Below are 22,321 nucleotides of genomic sequence, written 5' to 3'. Positions count from 1 at the left end.
ATTTCTAATAATAATGCATACATATTAATTTATCATTATTCAGTTATTCCACAATTTCTCATTATTTCATTTTATGATATAAAAAGTCTATACTAATATCCCCTCTTTTCTTGTTACTATCAGTTATTCTAGCTTTAATCAAATTTTCTTAGAATTTCAACCATTAAAGAGGGAAAAAATGAGACCTGATATTCAGATACAGTAATCTCAGAAAATGGGTGAATTTTGTATAAATATTATTAGAAGCCAGACTAAAAGCATCAGTGCCTCCCCTGCTGCTTAAAACTAATAAGCTCAAAACAAATTGTACGAGCTATTAGTGAAGGATCAGTCACCCAGCAGTAGTCGTTTTAGGGTAGAAAGAAAAATAATACTGTAATCCTGTTTTCAGTTGTAGTCTTGTGCAATAATATATCCATTGATAAGAATTGAGATAGATGAAAAACTTTTTATTCAAGGAAATCTTAGGTATAATAGGTAGCCATTTGTTTTAATGTGAGTCCTGCTTTTTCTGTAACTTTTGAACAAGGTTAAATAAGATCAAGTAATATGCTCAGTAGCAGTTGCAACTTCTTTGATAGATCTAACTGCTTGAACATAAGATCTACAAAACTAATAATGAAAAATTATAGCTTTTTTAATAATTTAAAAGGCAGTTTTATTTACCTGTTCACCTTCCTCAAGAAGAGCAATAACCTTTTGAGAAATGGTAATACATTCAGCTCAATTCATTGGATGAGCTGTGCAATATTCTTAAAAGATGGCGGTTGAAGGAATAAGTGATGTTGTGTAAATACAAGATTGGGAAGAGCAACTTAGACATTTTGCAAAATAGGGGGGAAATTCAGCAGCTCCATGGATACAAATGACTATAGACTATATTGAAATGCAAAATGGATAATGTATTGGAAAAGAAGAGATCCCAAATTTATCAGTTTCATGGCAGGGCTGTTAGCACTAGATATTTTGTGGGGGTGGGGGTGTATTTTTCAAATGACTTCAAGCACTCTTACCCAAAGCTCAAGGTAATATTATTTCTGAATGAATTAATCATTCTATAACTCTATTGTATTAGGCAGGTTAGAAATAGTGATGACTCAATTTCACCTACAATTGATTGGTAGCCTCATTAGAAGTTCTATCAAGTCCTTATTAGTTTTGTCTGGATTAAACTTCACAGGATTAGTCTATCTTCAGTTATTCTTACTGCATATTTTTGTCTCATCTGTTGCCAAATAATCAGATATAACAATACCTAATTTGAAGTTCTTGTAAAATATTTTTCATGTATGAAGTTCTTGTAAAATGTTTTTCATAGTGATACCTTGTCTTACGAACTTAATTGATTCCGGGAGGAGGTTCGTAAGGTGAAAAGTTCATAAGACGAAACAATGTTTCCCATAGGAAACAATGGAAAACCGATTAATGCGTGCAAGCCCCCCCCCAAAAAATTCGCAAAAACGGGCACTCCGCTGGGCGCCGCCACCCGGGTGCTTCTCGGCGCTCTCCCGAACCCGAAAAGTTCGACAAAAGTTCGGGTTCGGGGGGACGCCCAGAAGCGACACTGCCCAGCTGTCACCTTCCCAGAAGAGCCGTAGAGCTTTCGGCTGGTCGGGAGGCTCAAACAGAAGTGGGGAATCCCAATAGGGAATTCCAGGGGCGGAGTTTTGCCATCACGGAGACGTCCTTCCTGGAGTCCCCATTTCGGCCAGCCAGGAAGGACGTCTCTGTGACATCAAAGCTCTGTCCCTGGAATTCCCTATTGGGATTCCCCAGCTCCGTTTGAGCCTCCCGACCAGCTGAAAGCTCCACAGCTCTTCTGGAAAGGTGACAGCTGGGCAGTGTCGCTTCTGGGCGTCCCCCCGAACCCGAACTTTTGTCGAACTTTTCGGGTTCGGGAGAGCGCCGAGAAGCACCCGGGTGGCGGCGCCCAGCGGAGCGTCCGGAGGCATGGCATCCCGGCGGCAGGGGCGGGTTCGTAAGCTGAAAAAAGTTCGTAAGAAGAGGTAAAAAAATTCCGAACCCCGGGTTCGTATCTCGAAAAGTTCATATAACGAGGGGTTCGTATCAAGAGGTACTACTGTATTTTAATGTATTTCATTATTTGAAACTAGAGAAGAAATAATTTAAAACCATTGTGAATTTTTTTTTCTTCCAAGTGTTCCCTAATAAAAGGTAACCATAATTAGATTGCCACCAATCAAACTTCACTTTTTTGTGAGATGGGTGCCATATAGATTTGATAAATAAATAAATAAAATCTCCTGACATACTATAGGCCAGTGTTTCTCAACCTTACCAAATTTTGGATTTGTGGACTTCAACTTCCTAAATTCCCCAGCCGCCATGCTGTTCTTAATTATTCTACCCAGGGCCTCCCCATTCTACCCAAAGTTAGAAAAATAGAAGGCAAAGTATTTTTGATCTTCCTGCCCTAAATCCAGAATTACAGAATTTAGCAAATCATAGGCTAATCCTGTAATGAGAAATGCTTTTATAAAGCCAATGAATGCAACATTTATTCATGAGAAAAAAGATATGTGGTAAAATAAGAGAAGGCAACAATCACCTACAGAACTCAAAATAACAATCCATATACTCAGCCTAACTAAAATAAACTCTTGGGTTTCATCAGATTTTTAAGGATAATTGAATAACATTCACCTATTGCACAGGTTGAATTCACAGGCAAGCCTTTACTTTTCTTTTTTTCTCATTGTTTTCTCTTGCCTGTTCTCTGAGCAATTCTCCCCAGTTTTGTAACACATGTGGAAGACTCACTTTGTAGAAAGAATGCTACTTTGTCTGTCAAGGGCAATTTTCCATTTCAGATTGTTCTAGATTTCTAGAATTTAGCCAGGAAATTAGAAACAAGCTAATTCCTAAACACATTTTCTTAATAACCTTTAATGGAATTATAAATGTTGTGGTTAGCTCTGGCCCAGCTCCTGCCCTAAGGAATGTGGAGGTGGGGGAAAAATCTACATGCCATATTTTGCTCCCGATAGAATCTGCCGACGAAGTTTCCTCTGACCAAGAAAGCATGAGTGACAGGGAAGAGGGGAGTTTGGTAGACAGCCCAGGAGGAGATCAATCATCCTTATCATCCCTGGATTCTGAACAAGAACTTATGACGGACCCACGCATGTGTAGAGTAATGCATAGGAGAGAACAACTGAAGGATTATTACAGGAGATAAGTGAGGCCACCTGTGGTTGGGTGGGGCTGCTGTAATTAGTGCTACAGATAAAAAGAGCAGCGTGCTGATTTAGCCTCGTGCAAGTTTATCTGATTCATAGTTTTGTCAATATCGTGGTTTGCTGTTTCCCTGTTCAAGACTGTGTGTGGAATTTCTGGACTTTGGAATTGGACTCAATTTCCCAGTTACTGGGTGAGAAATTGGATTGCATTTAACCTGTGCCTTGTGTGTACCAGAAAATCCCTGTGACATTTAAAAAGGGAGTTGTTTCTGCTTGATAAAGACCTTTTGTTTTCCTTCTATTGTGTGGTGTGTGTCTGTTTGGAACTAATTACCCTGTAATTACGGGCGGTTGGGACACGCCGGCAGAACAATAAACATACATTTTAAAATAATTTTCATCAGCTCTTCATTTGAATAAATGGGAGAAAATTGGAAAAGTTCTTGGGAAATCGAAACCAAATCCCATCTATTCAGTTCTCTCAGCATAGTCAGTTCATTAAGTGACTTGAGGAACTATGGTGAGACCATACTAGAAGTAGGAGTCCGTCTTGCCCAATTATAATTGAACCACACATTTGAAAATGCAAACTTAGCAACTGAAATCAGAACTATCCTTTTCAGTTAGCTGCAACTGAAGCTATTCCCTTGGTAAATATAGTATTGACAATGCATTTGTCTTCTGGATGCGGCAAATTAGGATCTGAGAAAGCTAAAATGTGACACACAATGGAACTTGAGTATGTTATCATGTCCATTCAACTATATTATCCATATCCACAAGCAGACAAGATTTTAGAAAACAAGCAAGTACCAAATGGCAGCTGTTATCCGTAGTCATTAGAGCAGATGTGGAACGATGAAGAAATTGGATTGAGTGCTCTGTACCATGACTATGGACATTACCCTGTAGTGGAACATAGTCTAGATTCTCAGCAAGGATGGGTTGCATTCCAGAGGAGCCAGAGACAGGAATGTTTGATTGGGAGGAAGATTTTGTCAAGACAGCTCCTCGCTAGGAGTTCTCGGAGTACATCTTTAATGATTCAAGGGCTTTGCTTTAGTTCGGCAAGATTGATGTCAGCCTTCAAAAAACCAAGAAAGACACACTGAGATTCTTCAAAGCGGTTTCCTTTATTGTTCCTCACCTATAGAAAGAAATCTTGCCAAATTAAAGCACAGTACTGGCATTGTTAATGATATACTCTGAGAACTCCTAGGGAGAAGCTGTCTTGTTCCCCTTCCAACCCAAATATCGAGCCTTCACTGTCTCTTGTTCCTCTGGAATGCAGCCCCTCCCTGCTGGAAATCCGAACTGTTATCTATGACATCTCTCTTGATCATTAACCCTTTGACGAACTCTCCTCCTCCAGGTTTTGGATTGCAGGATGGATGAGCTCATTAACTAATTTGGAGGTATGGAGAGATGTTTTGGGGGGCTGCCAGGAATGTTTGGGGAGGGGGTTGCCATTGGAATATTGTTTTTATTGCTGTTTTTGTGAGCTGCTCAGGATTACCCTAAATCAACGACTAGCTTGTCCATATGTCTGAATTGGTATGAATGATCAGTACATATGTTGTTGAATTGTCTTTAGTTTTAATTAGGATTTTAGAAATTAGTTCTTTTTTCTTGACTTCTTTTTATTATTGTTTTATTGTTGCTGTTATTTGTAATTTTATACTGTTGTAAGCCGCCCTGAGTCCAGGCGGCATAGAAGTCAAAATAAAATAAAATAAAATAAAATAAAATAAAATAAAAATAATAATAATAATAATAATAATAATAATAATAATAATAATAATAATAATAATAATAATTATTATTATTATTATTATTAATTAGATTTGTATGCCGGCCTTCTCCGAATACTGAACATAAACTGGACAGCCATATATGTTATTAAATAAATACAGTACTATAAGTACATTACAGAAGGCTTTCCAGAACCTCAGCTTGAAAAATTTCAAAATATTACTCGAAGAAAATATTCTCCTTTGATTCTGTGTGGATCCTAGAATCTCCCAGTGCTTCAGAAGTGGAGCAGAACAGAAAGGCACAGTAAATTATGCCTTTAAAGTCAGATTTGTGGAAAATACCATAGCCTGTTTTCTGTACGTATAATTCAAAAATGGGATTTAGGACAAAAGCTACCAACTGGTTGGAATGAGCCTATTTTCATTGTGCAAAGCCATCACAAGAGTCTCAGAGCTCTTTCAATATTAACATAATTATTATCACATTAGCTTTTGTAGATCTTTGTCCACTTCATCAAATGTGTCTGAGGTTTTTAACTACTCAGAGTTTTGGCTTCAGAACAGAAATTGAGAAATATGGGTATAGAAGAAAGAAAAGGCAGAATTGGTTGAGGGATAAAATTATTTTGGATGTTGATTCTGAGAAGTAATAAAATAATAAAAATTAATATTTTGAAACGGTTAGCATCATAGCAAAAATAACTTCACAGACCAAATTCAAATGACAATTTATCATTCTTGAAGTATTTAATTTAATTTAATGTTAAATCAAATAGCATTGTGTAAATTTTCTAGCCCTCCGTGTTAAATATTATATCTACTTCACAATCTTTGGCAACCTCGTGGTTATGTCACTAAAATATAGAATTTAAATCCAGTTCCATTGAACAAACTGGAATGGCATTTTATTCATGTATTCAGGTGACAGAATAAATGTGGTTTGTATCGATTTCTCTGTCTAGTGCAAGAAACCTCTCAGTCCCATTATGGATTGTTACTGAATGCTCTTGGTGAGAAAAATGAAATGGGACAGGTATTACTGGGAATGGAGAAAAGGATGCAAGAAGTAAGTGTGAAATTGTTCTTTAGTAAGCTGTAATTTCTCTTAGATTCACTGTTTCTTCAGAAGAGATAGTCTACTTATGAAGTTGTGTCTTCAGAGACATAGCCTAATGTTATCTTATCGTATGTTATGAAATAATCATGTAATCTTTTTAGATGTTAGATACTCTTTCTGCAAATCAAAACCCAAAGTTACAAAAGCTGTATCTTTACCATCGATAGCCTGTCAATAAAATAACATTTAAAAAAAAATCACATTATCATACACTGCATGCATTACAAATTATTTTACAGAATATAACTTCAAATAGTAACGGAAAATTCTTACCTTTATTTAATTCTGTAGGTAGATTCTTTGTTCAGCTAGTGAGAAAGGGGGAAAAAACCCTGATATATTCCTTGAAATATATTTGATTGGACGAAAATAGGTCAATTTTCCTTTGTTGTAATTATCTGTTTAACATTAAAGAAGTATGATTGCTTGCTTTAAATGCCAAATCTGCCGGTAAAGGAGTCTTGCTTCTCAGAAGCTAAACCACATATGTTTGCTGGGAAAATATGATTTAATTAAAACAAGAATAGCTTTGCAAATAAATCAGGAAAGCTATGAGCTTACTAAGGTTTGGTTCATTAATATCTGTGTCATTCTGATGATGTAACAAATTAATGTTCTTTTCCTGGTTGAATCATTTAATTCTTAATTTATATAACTAGATTAGAGACTTTTTTTAAGACAGATGACGCTCTCTAAAGAAATCCTTTCTGCTAACATTTTCCCTTTCATTAACAGAAAAAAACTTTTGCCCTAGAATTGCACTATAGCACTTTGAAAACAGCCAAGAAGCTGATATGGGTTAATATGGTTCTCAGGGTGTGGAAAATCTATTAGGGTCACAAAGGGACCTCAAATCATAATCTCTTTTTTCATGGATGTCAGCTTTCAAAATACCATTGAAGAATTACATTTTTAATACTTTAGGTTCCTCAGTTGTAAAGCTTTTAAAAGTTGACACCTATAACAAATATTACGATTATTTAACTGTCTAGAGGCAGCTTACAGCAAATTAAAAGAGGAAACTACATAACTTCCCATTAAAGACAATAAAATCACAGGGTCTCTCCAGGTGTCCAGCTTTGCTTTAAATAATTGCAGACCCCTTGGGGCAGTGTGGGATATAAGAGGAAAGAATTTTATTTATTTTTTCTCATTTCTGAAGCACCCATTTCCTTCAGAGAGGAACTCTGGGTAGTGTACAGTAAAACCTCAAAGTATATAAAAGTATACAGTATATAAAACTCTGTTAAAAGTTAATTAAGGTGATGGGAGGCACTAACCAGCCCCACAACTGCATGGGTTTCCCATGTGAGGTCAAAGAGCCATGTTTTAACTCCTTATCAGAAGGCCAGGAGAGTGGGGACCTGCCTCACCTTTGGGGTGGGGGGAGAATACGGGGGGGGGGGGCAATGGCAGGGAAGAATCTCTTCCTACACCCCGCCAGTCACTTACCCTGCCAGTCAGAGTTCTTTAACTGACAGGGTCTGCAACGTATCATCTCTGCCTGATGAGGAGGAATTGGCCAATGTAATTGGATGAAGCCAATTCTGTAAGTAGCCTAGCCCCGTGCCATGTATGGCCATATACCTGTCTTGTAAGACATAACTAATACCTTTATTGAACCTAGAAGCAAACTGATACTGAGTGCAGTTTGTGGAGCAGAAGCGATAACATGTTCTATTCTTTGTTGTGTCAAGGTTCAGACCCTAATTCAGGGGTCTGTGACCTGCGGCTCTGGAGTCACATATCTCTTTCATCCTTCTGCTGCGGCCCCATTGCTTAAATATGTGTCATAACCGCCAATGTGTGACACCCGCCAGCATGTGATTTATTGAGCTTTTTGACCCCTTCCCCCCCCCCCCCCTGGAGTCCAAAATGTTTTTGTTGCATGCAGAAATAAAAATGTGTTTTCTTGTAGCAGGTCATTGATTTCATAAATGCAACATGCTATAATTTTTTTATACATGGCATAAAGGTAAAAACGATATGACTAAGATATTACTGAGTATGCCATATATAATAATAATAATAATAATAATAATAATAATAATAATAATAATAATAAATAATAATTTATTAGATTTGTATGCCGCCCCTCTACAAAGACTCGGGGAGGCTCACAACAACGATAAAAACAATATTATAATGGCACAAATCTAATATTAAAAAACTAAAAACCCTATCATAATTAAAAACCAAACAGCACATACATACCAAACATAAATTATAATAAGCCTGGAGTGTTATCTTCATTTTAGATGTCAAAAGGGGTTTGTGGCTCCCGGTGTTTTCTTTTCTGAGGAGAAATAGATCCAGATGGGTCTGTGAGTGTTTACAGTTGCTGACCCCTGCCCTAATTCAATCATGAGCCTCAGCCAAGCTTCAAAAGAAATCCAGTTATTTATTAGACGCTTCATGTCTGCAGGGTCCAAGTGAAGCCAACTCTGACCCCACATAATTTACATTCCGGCTCTGACCGGTTTTCCCCCTTCCCCCAAGGTGTGTCATCGGTCACATTCTCTATATCGTTAAAGAGTTGTGTTATACTCGTGAGTACATTGCATAACAAAAGGTATAGAATATATGTAGATAATATATAATAGTAAATATGTGAAATAAATGTATAAAAAACAAAAGGAAAGAAAAGAGTTAAGGTAAAGGGGAGAGATAAAAAGAAAGAAATATAAGGGGGATGTAAGTAAAGGGGGGTTCGGGGATGAAGGGAGGGATGGGGGAAATCTGCGAAGTTGCAGACGTTTTCAGGATATGCGCATCGGTCCCATTTTCTAACTGAAGCAATTTCAGGGGTTGTAGAGCTCACTCCCCTCAGGCCACTGTGAGTAACCGAGAAGATGGCCTTGACAAAGATATGGCTGGAATGTGCTTTTGTTTTAACTGATATGCTGCCTTGCTGCAACAGCACAGTTCGTTTTCCCATTCCCCTTGCCTATGGCAACTCTAGAGCAGGCCAGGGATGCTTTGTGAGTTGACATGGTACTTTGTACAAGTTACGGTCCTCCATAGGATACTGGATTTAATTCAAACTTGATAAAATCCCGAGTTGGAGGGGGTTGTCTTTTATGATACTCAAAGTAAGAAATCACTTGTCTGTTTCATGATGTACCCTGTTTCCCCAAAAATAAGTCACCACCGAAAGTAAGACGTAGGAGACGTTTAGTTTCGCAGCATTCCCAAACAGAACATATACAACATATATTTGAAGAAAGTATAATTGTTGTAGATGGAAATAATGGTACAGTAGTAGTAAGAAATTCTCGATAGGATTCACTGTTTGTCTAGTTATGCTGGTTTGTAATGACAACTACTGTACAATATATAATAAATGTTCTTTTTTTTTTTGTTCAGCAATAAATGTGAATTATTCTTCATTGGGAAAAAAAATAAGAAAATTAATATAAGACGCTGTCTTATTTACAGGGAAACAGGGTAGTGAACGCTGCAGAAATGTTAGTTACAGTTCATGTATTTTTGAAAGTATTTCATGTTTGGCATCAAATCGTGACAATAAACTATATGTCTGGCCTATATAAAATAAAGAAACGTACCTACTTCCCTCACGCATTATAAGGAAAATACAATGTGTGAAATGCCCTTCAGTGGAGAGAAAAGTTCAAGAAATTATATGCAGTATTGTATTTGGAATGGAAGCATTTTTAAACCCCTCTTAACTGATGTCTCTGCTGTTATGACCACTTTCCACAGAAAGACACAGAAATCTCAGACCTGAAGTCTAGCCTTCAATTACTGAAAGACAATCTGGAGCAATTTACAGTCCAGCAGAACCAACAACACTTGAAGATCTGTGAACAATTGGACCACACGAAGCTTTCCAAAATCCTGAACGACTTACAAGCATTCATTTCCGCACCCAGAGAAGCTCATCATCTCAAGGACAGCGCCTCTCAGACTGCTCCAGATATGCTGCTGAACCAATTATCTTATAGTTGCCACGTTAAGGTTTTAAACATCTCTCCTGAAAACAAAGACATCTCTATTAAGGCTGCCTCAGAAAGCAAAGGATATTTTCACGTGCGGCAGAAGAACCATATTCCAGCCAGAGGCCCCAATACCGACAAAACGCTTTGTTGCTGCAGTGCAAGTCTTCTTGCAAAAAGCCAAGAGAGTAAACGGGTCCTCAGTCAAGAGCCAAACGAAGCGACTCCGGTGAGGAAAGTGATCCAGAGAAACAACCAAGCAAAAGGCTACAGTTCTACAAAACGTGCACAGATAAACCATCCTGAAAGGGACAGCAGGTTCGTTGCAGGCGATGGGAAAAGCGAAGAACTGACCCCAGGCAAAATGAATAACAAAAGTAAAGGAAACAGAGTTAAACAGGGCAAGCCACAGTTACCTAGCCAGAGGAAAAGAATATACACCTCCAGGAAAGGAAACGGTTTGAAATATTCCAGAGCTAATACAAAACAGGAAACGACGGGAAAAGGACAGTCCATTGCAGAACACGCCTGTCGGGAAATGAGAGAATCTGGTAGCATTAGCGCGAGGCCTCTGGTTTTGAGTGAGCCAAAGACAGGCAGTCTCCAGGACAGAAAGCTGAAAAAATCTAAGCTCCTATTCCTTTCCCATGAAAACCAGCAGCCCACGTCGAATCTCCACGAGAGGCCTGACATTAAGGGCAAACATTTGTTCTGGCCCTGCTCCTCTCCAGAAAGTTCCTTTCCCCAAACCCAGATCAAGTGGCTAGATCTCTTTGAGAATTACTCCCTGACTAATCGCAATACTCCTGTCCAGAAGAATGCCACAGCCTATTGCCAATTATTTTTTGACAGTGAGTATTCTGATTAAAAGGGGTTTGTATATATCATTCGCTGTGGAACTTTCCTTGCAAAACGTTACCGAAAAAGAACCCTGTTTGGGTATTGCAGATAGTAATCCCAGCATCCTCCTGGATCTACCACTCCCACCATCACCAAAGAGTTGTTTTGTGTTGTAACATTTTGAGAAATACTATCGTAAAGTAGAGAAATGTAGCATTTATCATTTAATTCCTCTGCAGTTCTGGAGTTGGGAAAAGACGTATTGTGACTAAAGTTGTTTTCTTTGATATGTCTGTACCTCTTTCATTTTTGTCTCTTCCCCAAAAATGTAAATTTCCCCCACTGCTGTTATATACATAATGCCCCATATAAGGATATTCTGAACTTAATAGTATGGTTGTGAGCATAAGAATGTTTGTTTGATTTGTATCTACTTGATAAACGTGTTTATTAAACTTGTACAATAAATATTCTATAGATTCTGGCCAATTCTGAGACTGGGAAGATTCTTGCAACTGGTTTTGTTGATATGCTGAATACTCTCTCTCTTTTTTCTTTTTTTTTGTGACTCTATAAGGAAATCAGCTCAAAGAAGTAGGTGCCACGTAACTTGATACGTTATTTGATTAAGGGGATTTGGGACTTATCTAAACACTCTACTTGTCTCGCTATAAAATTGTTCCACAAGCTATTTGTTGGCATATACCCAATAGTGGATTGCTACCGGTACAGTAGCGGACTGAGCACTGGTAGTGGCCACCAGATTGCACAATTTGCGTGTGGCTGCTCTGATGCCAGTCCTATGGACTCCGCCATCTTTTTCCTTCAATTTTTTGTAGATTTTTCTTCTGCGCAGGCGCGCAAGCAAAAAATCGCCACAATTTCATGCGTGCTTGCGTCCCCTCACAAGATTTCAACACGTTTTTGCTTCCTGCGCATGCACAGGAGCAAAAACATGCTGGGGACATGCGCGCACATAAGACAATTGGAGCTGTGCGCGCAGCACACCAGTATCAGCAATAATGGCAATCCACCTCTCGACATACTGTATTTTTTGCATTATAAGATGCACAGGACCATAAGACGCACATTGTCTTTAGAGAAGGAACGGGGGAGGGGGATTGCTTTTGCCTCCCGGCATCCATCCGGTATTTATGTGGCTAGCTCCCTTGCAACAAACAGACTGGTCAGCTTCAGCACGTTATCGCAGGCCCAGCGCATGGCTCGTCAAGGCTCCACCTCATTGAGCCCACCACCAATCAACAGCTGAGCTGCTGCTGCTGCCGGGGAATGCTGGAGCCTTCCCTGCCAAGCAGCTGATTGGTGGTTGGATCACCTCCTGGAATACCGCCAATCAGCTATTCTAGGCGCGAATTGCTGCTGATCATCACTACCTAGAATACTTGATCGGCAGTATTCCGGGAGGCCAATCCTATCGCTAATCAGCTGCTTGGCCCACTCCCCGGAGACAGCGTGGCAAATGCCTCCCTCCCCTCTGCAATATTTGCTAAATAAGATGCACAGACATTTCCACCCACTTTTTTGGGGAGGGGAAAGTGCATCTTATTGATTGATTGATTGATTGATTGATGATTGATTGAATGAATTTCTAGGCCGCCCTTCTCCGTAGACTCAGGGCGGCTTACAAAACGTATACTGCCAAAATAACCCCAGTGCTCTGTGAAGACTATCTCTACCATAATTCCTGTGTGACAAGGTTCCAGGCAGCATCCAGACTAAATCAGAGTCCAAGTCAAAGTACTCCTCAAAGCTCCAATTTATTTTGGGAGCCATCCTGGCACCTACACAGAGATGCCTGAATCTGAGTTTTCCTACCCAGTTGAAAGTTCACATCCCTTGTCCCCCATCCACAAACTTGTCACGTTGCCCGCTCAGTTTGTGCCAGCATGGCCAGTCCTCCTTCCGCTTCCAGCCAGGCGGGTGGGCATAGGATGTCCTTGAACCACTCAAAAGAATGCTTTGTGGCTACATCTCTTCCCTCATGTAAATCCCCCCTCCCAGGTTCGCATAAACACCAGGCCTTCTGTAGATAGTGTGGCAAGCTGTTAATTTATCACCAACATCTGCACCGGGCTTGACACTGTGCTTCAGACATGGCTTTCCCCCACCTCATTTCTGCCGCAAGAAGCTACACCAAGCGTTCAAACTGTGGCAAAGTCTTCTGAAGATCACTTAGGAGGGGAGTCTGCCCTGTTTCTACTGAACACCTGAGGCCTTACTGTAGGCATTCCCTCCCTGCCATTCTCCCTCTCGGGAGCCATCTCACTTGTCCTTAAGGGAACAGTTACCTGCATGTCACAAAGACATCTTTCCAACCAATGACAGGGAGAGAAGGAGGGGGAATGGGCCTGTGTGTTGCTAGCTCTCCAGACATCAAAAAGGGGTGTTATCTGTTCAAAGCTTTCCATAGCAAAGCTCCACCTTTGTCGTCAGGCATGGGGGAACTGAAACACCTCCCCCGGCCACGTACAATTTATGTATGGTATGTTTGTGTGTGTGCTTGTTAATATAGTGGGGTTCTTTTTAAAACTATTTTAAATACTTAAATTTATTGAATTTATTTGGATTTGTACGATTGTTTATATTTTTTGTTGTGAGCCGCCCCGAGTTCGCGGAGAGGGGCGGCATACAAATCTAAATAATAAATAAATAAATAAATAAATAAATTCCCTCCCCTCAAATAGCTTATGTGCTCTTCAGCAGAAGGGAGTGTGTTTAACATTTATTTATTATTTATTTCATCAGGCATGTATTAGATAACAGACATACCGTATTTTTCGGTGTATAAGGCACACCTTTTTACCTCAAAAAGGTGCGTCAAAAAACAGGTGTGTCTTATACACCGGCTTCTCCCTGCCTTTTCTGGCCCTGTTTCCTCCCAGGAGATTCCTAGAGAGGCCCCACAGAGGCTTCTCCATGCCTTTTTCGGCCCTATTTCCTCCCAGGAGATTTCTCCGTGGGGCCTCTAGGAATCTCCTGGGAGGAAACAGGGCCTCCACCCTCCTTGTGGTTTCCCCAATCGCACACATTATCTATCTATCTATCTATCTATCTATCTATCTATCTATCTATCTATCTATCTATCTATCTATCTATCTATCTATTTATTGGATTTGTATGCCACCCCTCTCCACAGACTCGGGGCGGCTAATAACATTGACAAAAAACAGCATGTAGCAATCCAATACTAAACAACTAAAAAACCCCTTATTATAAAACCAAACATACATACAAACAAACATACCATGCATAAATTGTAAGGCCTAGGGGGAAAGAATATCTCAGTTCCCCCATGCCTGACGGCAGAGGTGGGTTTTAAGAAGCTTACGAAAGGCAAGGAGGGTGGGGCAATTCTAATATCTGGGGGGAGTTGGTTCCAAAGGGCCGGGGCCGCCATAGAGAAGGCTCTTCCCCTGGGTCCTATGTAAAACATTGCTTCTTCTTACAAACTTTTCTACTTAAGAACCCGGTCACAGAACGAATTAAGTTTGTAAGTAGAGGTACCACTGTATTTCATTTCAATTCTGAAATCAGAAAATCTGAGGACAGAATTGCAACTCTTTTGGCCAAGTGCCCCTGGCCAGAATGTTGACAGAATTCCCACAAGATTACAGATCAAAGTCATCGAGAAAATTGAGAGAAAAATTAAGAGAGTCGGGAGTAGAAGATAATTGTTTTAGCAGGAGTTAATTTACATTTCCCAAACAATTCTCCAAGTCCCCAAGCCAGTAGTAGATATCCCAGACAGAAGGAAAATTGCTCCTTAATTGAAATTCACATTTCCATGGATCTCAGAATCCCATTAATGTGCTTCCGCTCAGCAGGCATTCATAGCAGCCTGGGGATCAGTTTGGATTTACAAATGGCAGGTGTATCAACTTTAAATCAATAACAGCATCACAACAGGGTAGCTTTTAGCTAGATATGCATCTATGGAAAATTGTGACTGGCCCAAAAAAACCAGCTGAGCCTGAGTCATGGCTATCAGGAAGATACAACAGGCAAATTTTACTTTCATTGCTTCATTGGATAGTATCAATATTTATTTAACGACTGCAAGGCACTTCTACTTCAAAAAAGCAAACAAGAAAGATTAAAGCAATAAATATTTCATAATACACAGCAAATAATATTCATAACCTTCACATTCATCACACTGAGGAGTATCTTTCCCAGTAAACCCAACAGCAGCCTGCCACAAGATGGAAGCTCATTATTTATCAAAGTTCAAACGCTTCTGAAAAAAAACAGCTTGACGGCTTTTAAAGTTGTATCTGGAAATACAACCATCATTTTAACTAAGTGAATTATAAAGATGCCCTTAACTAATCAATCAATGATAGCTTCTGAATAGTCTTCAAGGGCAGTCAGATGTGGACTAAATTATAATAACTGTAAATATAATAAGGAGGAGGTGGTTCACTCAAGAATTATATACAGTGGTCCCTCGATTTACGCGTTCTCGATTAGCGCGAAACGCTGCAACGCGGTTTTTCAAAAAATATTAATTAAAAAATAAGTCCGCGTTTTTTTTGCTATACCACGGTTTTTCCCACCCGATGACATCATACGTCATCACCAAGAGTCACTTCTCTGTCTCTTTCTCTTTCTTTCCTGTCACTATGCTTCAATCATTTTCTCATTTCTCTTTTTTCTCCCCTTTTTTCTATCATTTCTCTCTCTCTTCCTCTCTCACACTCTCTTCCTCCCTTCTCTCTCCCCCCCTCCACTTGCCCACGAGAAGAAAAAAAGCAACCTCTGCCGGGCAGCTCCCCTTGTGCCCCCGCTTTGTGCCTGCCTCTTTTGGGGATTTTTTTTTCTTTTCTTTTTTGCGCTGGCGGCGGGAGCTGTTGGGGAGGGCTCTGCCGGGAAGGCCTCTCAGCTGCAGAGCCGAATGGGGGCGGAGGCAACAGCGGAGCCCGGCGCTGGGGCCATGCGAGGCTGTTCATCCAGGGGGGCGTGGACTGGCAAGTCGCCCTCCTTTCTCTCTCTTTCTCAAGATCGCTTGCCGCTTGCCTATTGCAGCGAAGGAGGCGAAGCAAGGCTCCAAGCTGCAAAGCGGCAAGCGATCTTGGAGTTTCCCCTTTGCCTGGGCGGCGGGGAAGACCAAGGGAAGATTCCTTCAGCCGCCCAACACCTGATCCGCTCCGCAGCGCGGCAGCAGCGAGGAGCCGAAGATGGGGTTTCCCCTTTGCCTTTACCCCATCTTCGGCTCCTCGCTGCTTCCGCGCTGCGGAGCAGATCAGCTGTTGGGCGGCTGAAGGAATCTTCCCTTGGTCTTCCCCGCCGCCCACACGCAAACTCCACCATCTGCGCATGTGCGGCCATGAAAAAAATGGCGCACATGCGCAGATGGTGGTTTTTACTTCCGCATCCAGTATAACGCGGAAATCGGTTAGCGCGGGAGGTCTTGGAACGTAACCCCCGCGCTAACCGAGAGATCACTGTACAGGCCTCTTGATTTAGGTGCCCCATGATGTGAGTAACATTGAGGTGGCCATGCCCACCCAGTCACATAACCACCTATTCACCTCCATCCAGCAGATCATTAGGCAGATTATATTAGCAATTAATGTGTGTGATTGGGGAAACCACAGGGAGGATGGAGGCCCTGTTTCCTCCCAGGAGTTTCCTAGAGAGGCCCCACAGAGGCTTCCCCCCCACCTTTTCCAACCCCATTTCCTCCCAAGAGATTCCTAGAGAGGCCCCACAGAGGCTTCTCCCCGCCTATTCCGACCCCATTTCCTCCCAAGAGATTCTAAGAGAGGCCTCACAGAGGCTTCGCCTCGCCTTTTCCAGCCCCATTTCCTCCCAGGAGATTCCTAGAGAGGCCCCACAGAGGCTTCTCCCCGCCTTTTCCGGCCCCGTTTCCTTCCTGGAGATTCCTAGAGTGGCCCCACAGAGGCTTCTCCCCGCCTTTTCTGGCCCCGTTTCCTCCCAGGAGATTCCTAGAGAGGCCCCACAGAGGCTTCTCCCTGCCTTTTCTGGTTACAGTTTTGAAGGTTCAGGTTTATAAGTGTAAAATGTTTCTTGAGAAGAGGCAAAAAAATCTTGAACACTCGGTTCTTACCTAGAAAAGTTCATAAGTAGAGGCTTTCTTAGGTAGAGGTACCACTGTATACATATAGGTGCATGTAGACAGACAGACAGCAGTCATACTCATTTTCTCTGTCCGGCAGGTATTGTGATAACAGCTGCTTGCATTTAATTACAAGTGGAAGAATCGGGATGAGATAGATTGGACATACAGTGCAGAGACTGCTACTATTTCGTCTGAGTTTAATTTATTTTAGTCCCTGGGAAGATGAAGCCAAGAAAAAAAAAGTTACTCATCTTAGCCTTGATATTTATAGGACCAGATCCCTTCGGTTTTTTTCCTTTTGTAATTCTGTGGTGTTCATGTTTCATTTGGCGAACATGACAAGCTGACATTTTCAATCAATGCGTCAACATCTCCTGGCGAGTCCACAATCCTTGGGAAATGACAGTGGTACAAATGATTAAGAAAATCTGGAGGGTCGAATGTGAAGTTGATAATAGCCCCGATGTGACAGCCGTCCTGTGCACATCTCCATTAAATCCTGAGGTCTTATGAAATTATTACTAGAGCATAAGAAGAGCCCATTGGGCCATGTCAAAGCTTGTGTCTTGATTAGTATTGGCTTTTCCTCAATGGTCAGCTAGATGCCTCCAAGAAGTTGCCAGATAGGCCATCCAAATAGTCAAACCATCCTGCTCTTGATTCTTAGTGGAGTATAAATACAGCCCTTAGGATAGGAACGTGTGGGAGCAAATATATGTAGTAAATAACACAGTGGCTGCTTCACTCTTTTTTCTCCCTGTCTTTTCAAACCCCTTTTCCTCTCTTTGCCTAATGAAGAACAGTTGCAGGAACTGGGCATGGGTAGTTTAATGAAAAGAAGGACCAGGGGAGACATGATAGCAGTGTTCCAATATCTCGGGTTGCCACAAAGAAGAAGGAATCAATCTATTCTCCAAAGCACTGGGTGGAAGCTGAACAAGGAGAGAGGCAAATTATATTAAATTAAATTAACCTATAAATAAGGAGACAATTCTTGATTAATTAGTGGAATGGCTTGCCTCAATACATTTTGGATGATCCAACACTAGAGTTTTAAAGAAGAGATTGGATAATCTTTATCCGAAATGTTAAAGGTCTCCTCAGAGGTGGGTTGTTCTCGGTTTGGATTGGTTCTGATTCCACTGGGAGCAAAAGAGGCCTGCGGCATGTGGATGTCTCCCCCACATCCACAGTCCTTGGGGCAGGAGCTGGGCCAGAGCTAACCACAACAAGGACTGGTAGCAGGAATTTCCTCACGTTCGCCGAACCGGCTCTAATGGTGCTGCCATCTTGTTTTTGGCTTCTGCGCGTGCGATGGTGCACCCATTTTTTGCACTCTCCAGAGACTGAAGCCTTTCTAGGAGCCTGGGGAGGACAAAAATGGCCTTTCCCACCCCCTCGGAAGGCCCCCGGAGGAAGAAAATGACCCATTTGCCAACTTCCAAACAGGCTGTTTCTGGCCTCCAGAGGGCCTCCATGGAGTGGGGAGGGTTGTTTTCATTATCTCCAGGCTCCTAGAAAGGCTCTGAAGCCTGGGGAGAGCGGAAAAAAATCGGACTAAAAAACTGGTTGAAGTTGACAAACAGGCAGTCCGGCCTCCGGAGAACCTCCGGGTGGGTGGGGAAGGTCATTTTTGCCCTTTCCAGGCTCCTAGAAAGGAAAAATACGGGCCTTCCCCACCTGCTCCGGAGGCTGGAAACAGCCTCAGGGGCCCAGAAGGCCCAAAAACCAGCTGGCAACCTGAGCTTGCATATCCACCAATATGGCTCTGCGTGCAACTCGCCATCATTGTTATAGGGTCCAGTCTAAGTGTTATTGTGTTATTCTGGCACTTTTCCTGGGCTCTCAGTCTCCACTCAGATTTTGGTATCCTCAGTTTTCCTGCCTGAGCAGTGGGTTGGGCTAGAAGATCTCCAAGGTCCCTTTCAACTCTGTTATTCTGTTATTCCTGAGCTAAATAAGAAAGACCCTCATTGGGATCCTATCTCAAGAGAGATGGCATTAGAATTGAAAGAAAAGGAAGATTCAGAATTGTTGTGTCTAGAGCAGTGTTTCCCAACCTTGGCATCTTGAAAAGATCTGGACTTCAACTCCCAGAATTCCCCAGCCAGCAAATGCTGGCTGGGGAATTCTGGGAGTTGAAGTCCAGATCTCTTCAAGATGCCAAGGTTGGGAAACACTGGTCTAGAGGACAGTTTGCTATGGGTACCCACCCCTATTCCTTGGGCGGGAAAATACAGAATCAGGATTGGTTGCCTCAGCCTGGCAGCTGGGCTATAAATAGCTGCCAGGCACGGCCATCTTGTTGTTGTTGTATTACTTGTTCCAGTAACCATTTGCCTTAACTGTATTGCAATTAATAAACCGTTGAATGGTTTCCAGCCTACAAAGTCTCTTTCTTGCATAGATTTAACAAGAATATTACAAAACTTGGAACCCTACTGTATGATTAACTTGAAAAAAGAAAACAAAATAAACACATTAAGGATTAATTTGTATAAATTTAACAAAATACTAATATTACAACAAAGATAAGTATTTACATATAATGTTATATTATGCTATACAATATATATAATGTAGAATATGATATAAATGTGAAAAGTCTTTAGAATTATATTAAAACAGTAAAGAAGTAAGAATTATTCATTCACCACAGAACAACCAGGGATATGTGTATATATGTAATTGTTTTGTCTCATTTTGTTTTGTCCAGTGTTTTGTTTGTGTGTCTTTTTTAAATGTATATAAATCAATAAAAATGTTTTTAAAATTAAAAAAAAATTTAATGCTCGGCCTGTGTCCAAATTATTCCTGCTTGTCTTCCTTTCATATCATTTCATGGATAAAGCCACTTTATAATACGTCCATGAAATTTTAAAACAACTGACTCATCCTCTGCCAGTTACCATAGAAATATGAGGACCTGCCTTTGATTGAGTCACATTATTATTATTTGCTCCTTCAAACTCTCCAAGAAAGATGTTTCCAATTGGAGTTGTAGATGTCAGATCCGTGGGGGTGAGTTTGAAGACAGCAGGGACTCTCCTTGCTGATCCGAGCTGTCAAGCCTACCGGTATCATTTGACTTCCATAAGTAGCAATTCAACAGAAGATTTGATGTGGCTGAGACCTTGACATTTCATTCAGAGCCCAGTTCTCCATACTGCACGGAAAATGGCTGTGTCTCCTTTTCTCATTGCTTGTGCTTATACCTACAGCAGGAAACTAGTTTGGGACATCTATTATTGCATTGCAGCCTGCTCCCTCTAGTGGAGAAAATGGAGAAGTGGATGTCTGTTTGATTACAGTGGTACCTCTACTTACGAACTTAATTTGTTCCGTGACCAGGTTCTTAAGTAGAAAAGTTTGTAAGAAGAAGCAATTTTTCCCATAGGAATCAATATAAAAGCAAATAATGTGTATGACTGGGGAAACCACAGGGAGGATGGAGGCCCTGTTTCCTCCACGGAGATTCGTAGAGAGGCTCCACGGAGGCTTCTCCCCGCCTTTTCCGGCCCTGTTTCCTCGCCTTCCGCAGCAGTCTGAAGTCTCATCTGTGCCGACAGGCCTGGGGCCATTAGACATTAGCCACCCCGAGAGGGGTGGGATAAAAATCCAATAAATAAATAAATTGCCCCCTGGCCAATTAATGGAGTATATGTCTGACTGTCTGAAATGGGAGTGATTGGTTTTTAAGGATTTGGGGTTTCAGATTAGTTGGATTAATTTTAAATTTGGATTTAGGATGTATTCTATTGTTCTTTTATATGTTGTAGGCTGCCCCGAGTCTTTGGAGAGGGGAGGCATATCAGTCCAAATAATAAATAGATAGATAGATATACATATACATATACATATATAGAGATAGATAGATGTATAGATATACAGTGATCCCTCGATTATCGCGAGAGTTCTGTTCCAAGACCCCTCGCGATAATCGATTTTTCGCGATGTAGGGTTGCGGAAGTAAAAACACCATCTGCGCATGCGCGCCCTTTTTCCATGGCCGTGCATGCGCAGATGGTGGAGTTTGTGTGGGCGGCGGGGAAACCCCGGTCTTTGTCTGCTCGCTGCTGCTGCGGCCGCCCAGCAGCTGATCTGCTTGGCGGCAGCAGCAGCGAGCAGACGAAGACCGGGGTTTCCCCGCCGCCCACGCAAAGGGGAAAGCCCGATTCGGCTCCTCGCTGCCGCCGCCGCGCAGATCAGCTGCTGGGCGGCCGCAGCAGCAGCGAGCAGACGAAAACCGGGGTTTCCCCGCCACCCACGCAAAGGGGAAAGCCCAGCTCCTCGCTGATGCCCCCGCTCGCCCCGCCCACCCGCCCGCCAGCAAGAGGGGGAGAGATAAAGAAAGAGAAGGAAAGAAAGAGATGAGAGAGGGAGGAAGAGAGTGTGAGAGAGGAAGATATATTGATAGATAGATATTGATAGATAGATAGATATTGATAGATAGATAGAGATTTATTGATTGATAGATAGATAGATATTGATAGGTAGGTAGGTAGGTAGGTAAGATAGACAGATAAATAAATAAATAAATATAGTTATAAAAGAATTCAGAACATAAATAAGAATGGACAAAGATCTGCAGGTAGGCCTAGAAATACCTTGCTGCTAAACCATATAAATCTCCTGAAAACAGGGCTTCTGTTAGCATGCTGCTCCCACAAACAAGCCACTATCTCTGGGAACCCAAAGACAAAATGCTTGTTGGTAGATAAGCTTCAGCATTGAACAGAAATTCGGGATACATCTTGAATTGCGTCCATGTATATTAGTATTGCATCTGTTCAAAAGGGCAGTGTGACCTTATTAGCATCCTCTACTTGGCTCCGTGCTCCATGCTCTGGAGTAATATTTCCCACCCCCCCCCCTCCCGCACATTTTAATCACAGGCCTCGCACACATCTGCTCCACAATATTCTGCACCATCTCGACTTAGAAAATTATTTTGGGATTTCCCCCCCCCAACCACCTGAACACCTGTTACGTATTTTCCTTTCCCTTGTTTACCTGTAGAGATCAGGACAGGTAGCGTGTTGTGGCAGGCAGGTGATTGGCCTTCTGAATTGGAATATATCTGATTATACGAATGTGTTACAGTACTGATGGGATTGAAAATTGGCTCTAGTTTCTTTGTGGCAATGACGAATAAACATGGTGGTCCTGGGTTTTATGCAGATTTAATCTCCTCCTCCCCTTTCCCTCCTCTACTTCCTCCTCCTCCTCTTCTCCCCTCCTCTTCCTCCTTCTACCTCTCCCCTCTTCCTCCCTGTTCTCTTCCTCCTTCACGCTTTCCCTTTTTCTCTTCCTCCTCCCTTCTCCCTCCTCTTCCTCCTTCTCTCCTTCTC

General features: G+C 41.6%; 1 protein-coding gene and 1 long non-coding RNA gene across 2 annotated transcripts in view; one reads left to right on the top strand and one right to left on the bottom strand.

The window, feature by feature from the left end:
- IHO1 (interactor of HORMAD1 1) overlaps window positions 1–11,356 on the top strand; it is a 33,266-nt gene extending 21,910 nt beyond the window's left edge. Inside the window, exons 9-10 of the mRNA XM_070735710.1 lie at window positions 5,917–6,020; window positions 9,795–11,356. Coding sequence (XP_070591811.1) covers window positions 5,917–6,020; window positions 9,795–10,895 — 1,205 coding nt within the window. The 3' untranslated portion in view covers window positions 10,896–11,356. The remainder of the gene's footprint in view (window positions 1–5,916; window positions 6,021–9,794) is intronic.
- Window positions 4,253–22,033, bottom strand: LOC139158403 (uncharacterized). The gene is made up of 4 exons (XR_011557685.1): window positions 21,984–22,033; window positions 8,286–8,367; window positions 6,345–6,379; window positions 4,253–4,284 (listed from the first exon to the last, which is right to left on the bottom strand). It is a non-coding gene; the product is annotated as an uncharacterized lncRNA (long non-coding RNA).
- Window positions 22,034–22,321: the final 288 nt, after the last annotated feature.

The sequence above is a fragment of the Erythrolamprus reginae genome, chromosome 2 (assembly GCF_031021105.1).
Source record: "Erythrolamprus reginae isolate rEryReg1 chromosome 2, rEryReg1.hap1, whole genome shotgun sequence".
NCBI classification, from domain to species: domain Eukaryota; kingdom Metazoa; phylum Chordata; class Lepidosauria; order Squamata; family Dipsadidae; genus Erythrolamprus; species Erythrolamprus reginae.
This window is presented reverse-complemented; position numbering and strand designations above follow the sequence as displayed.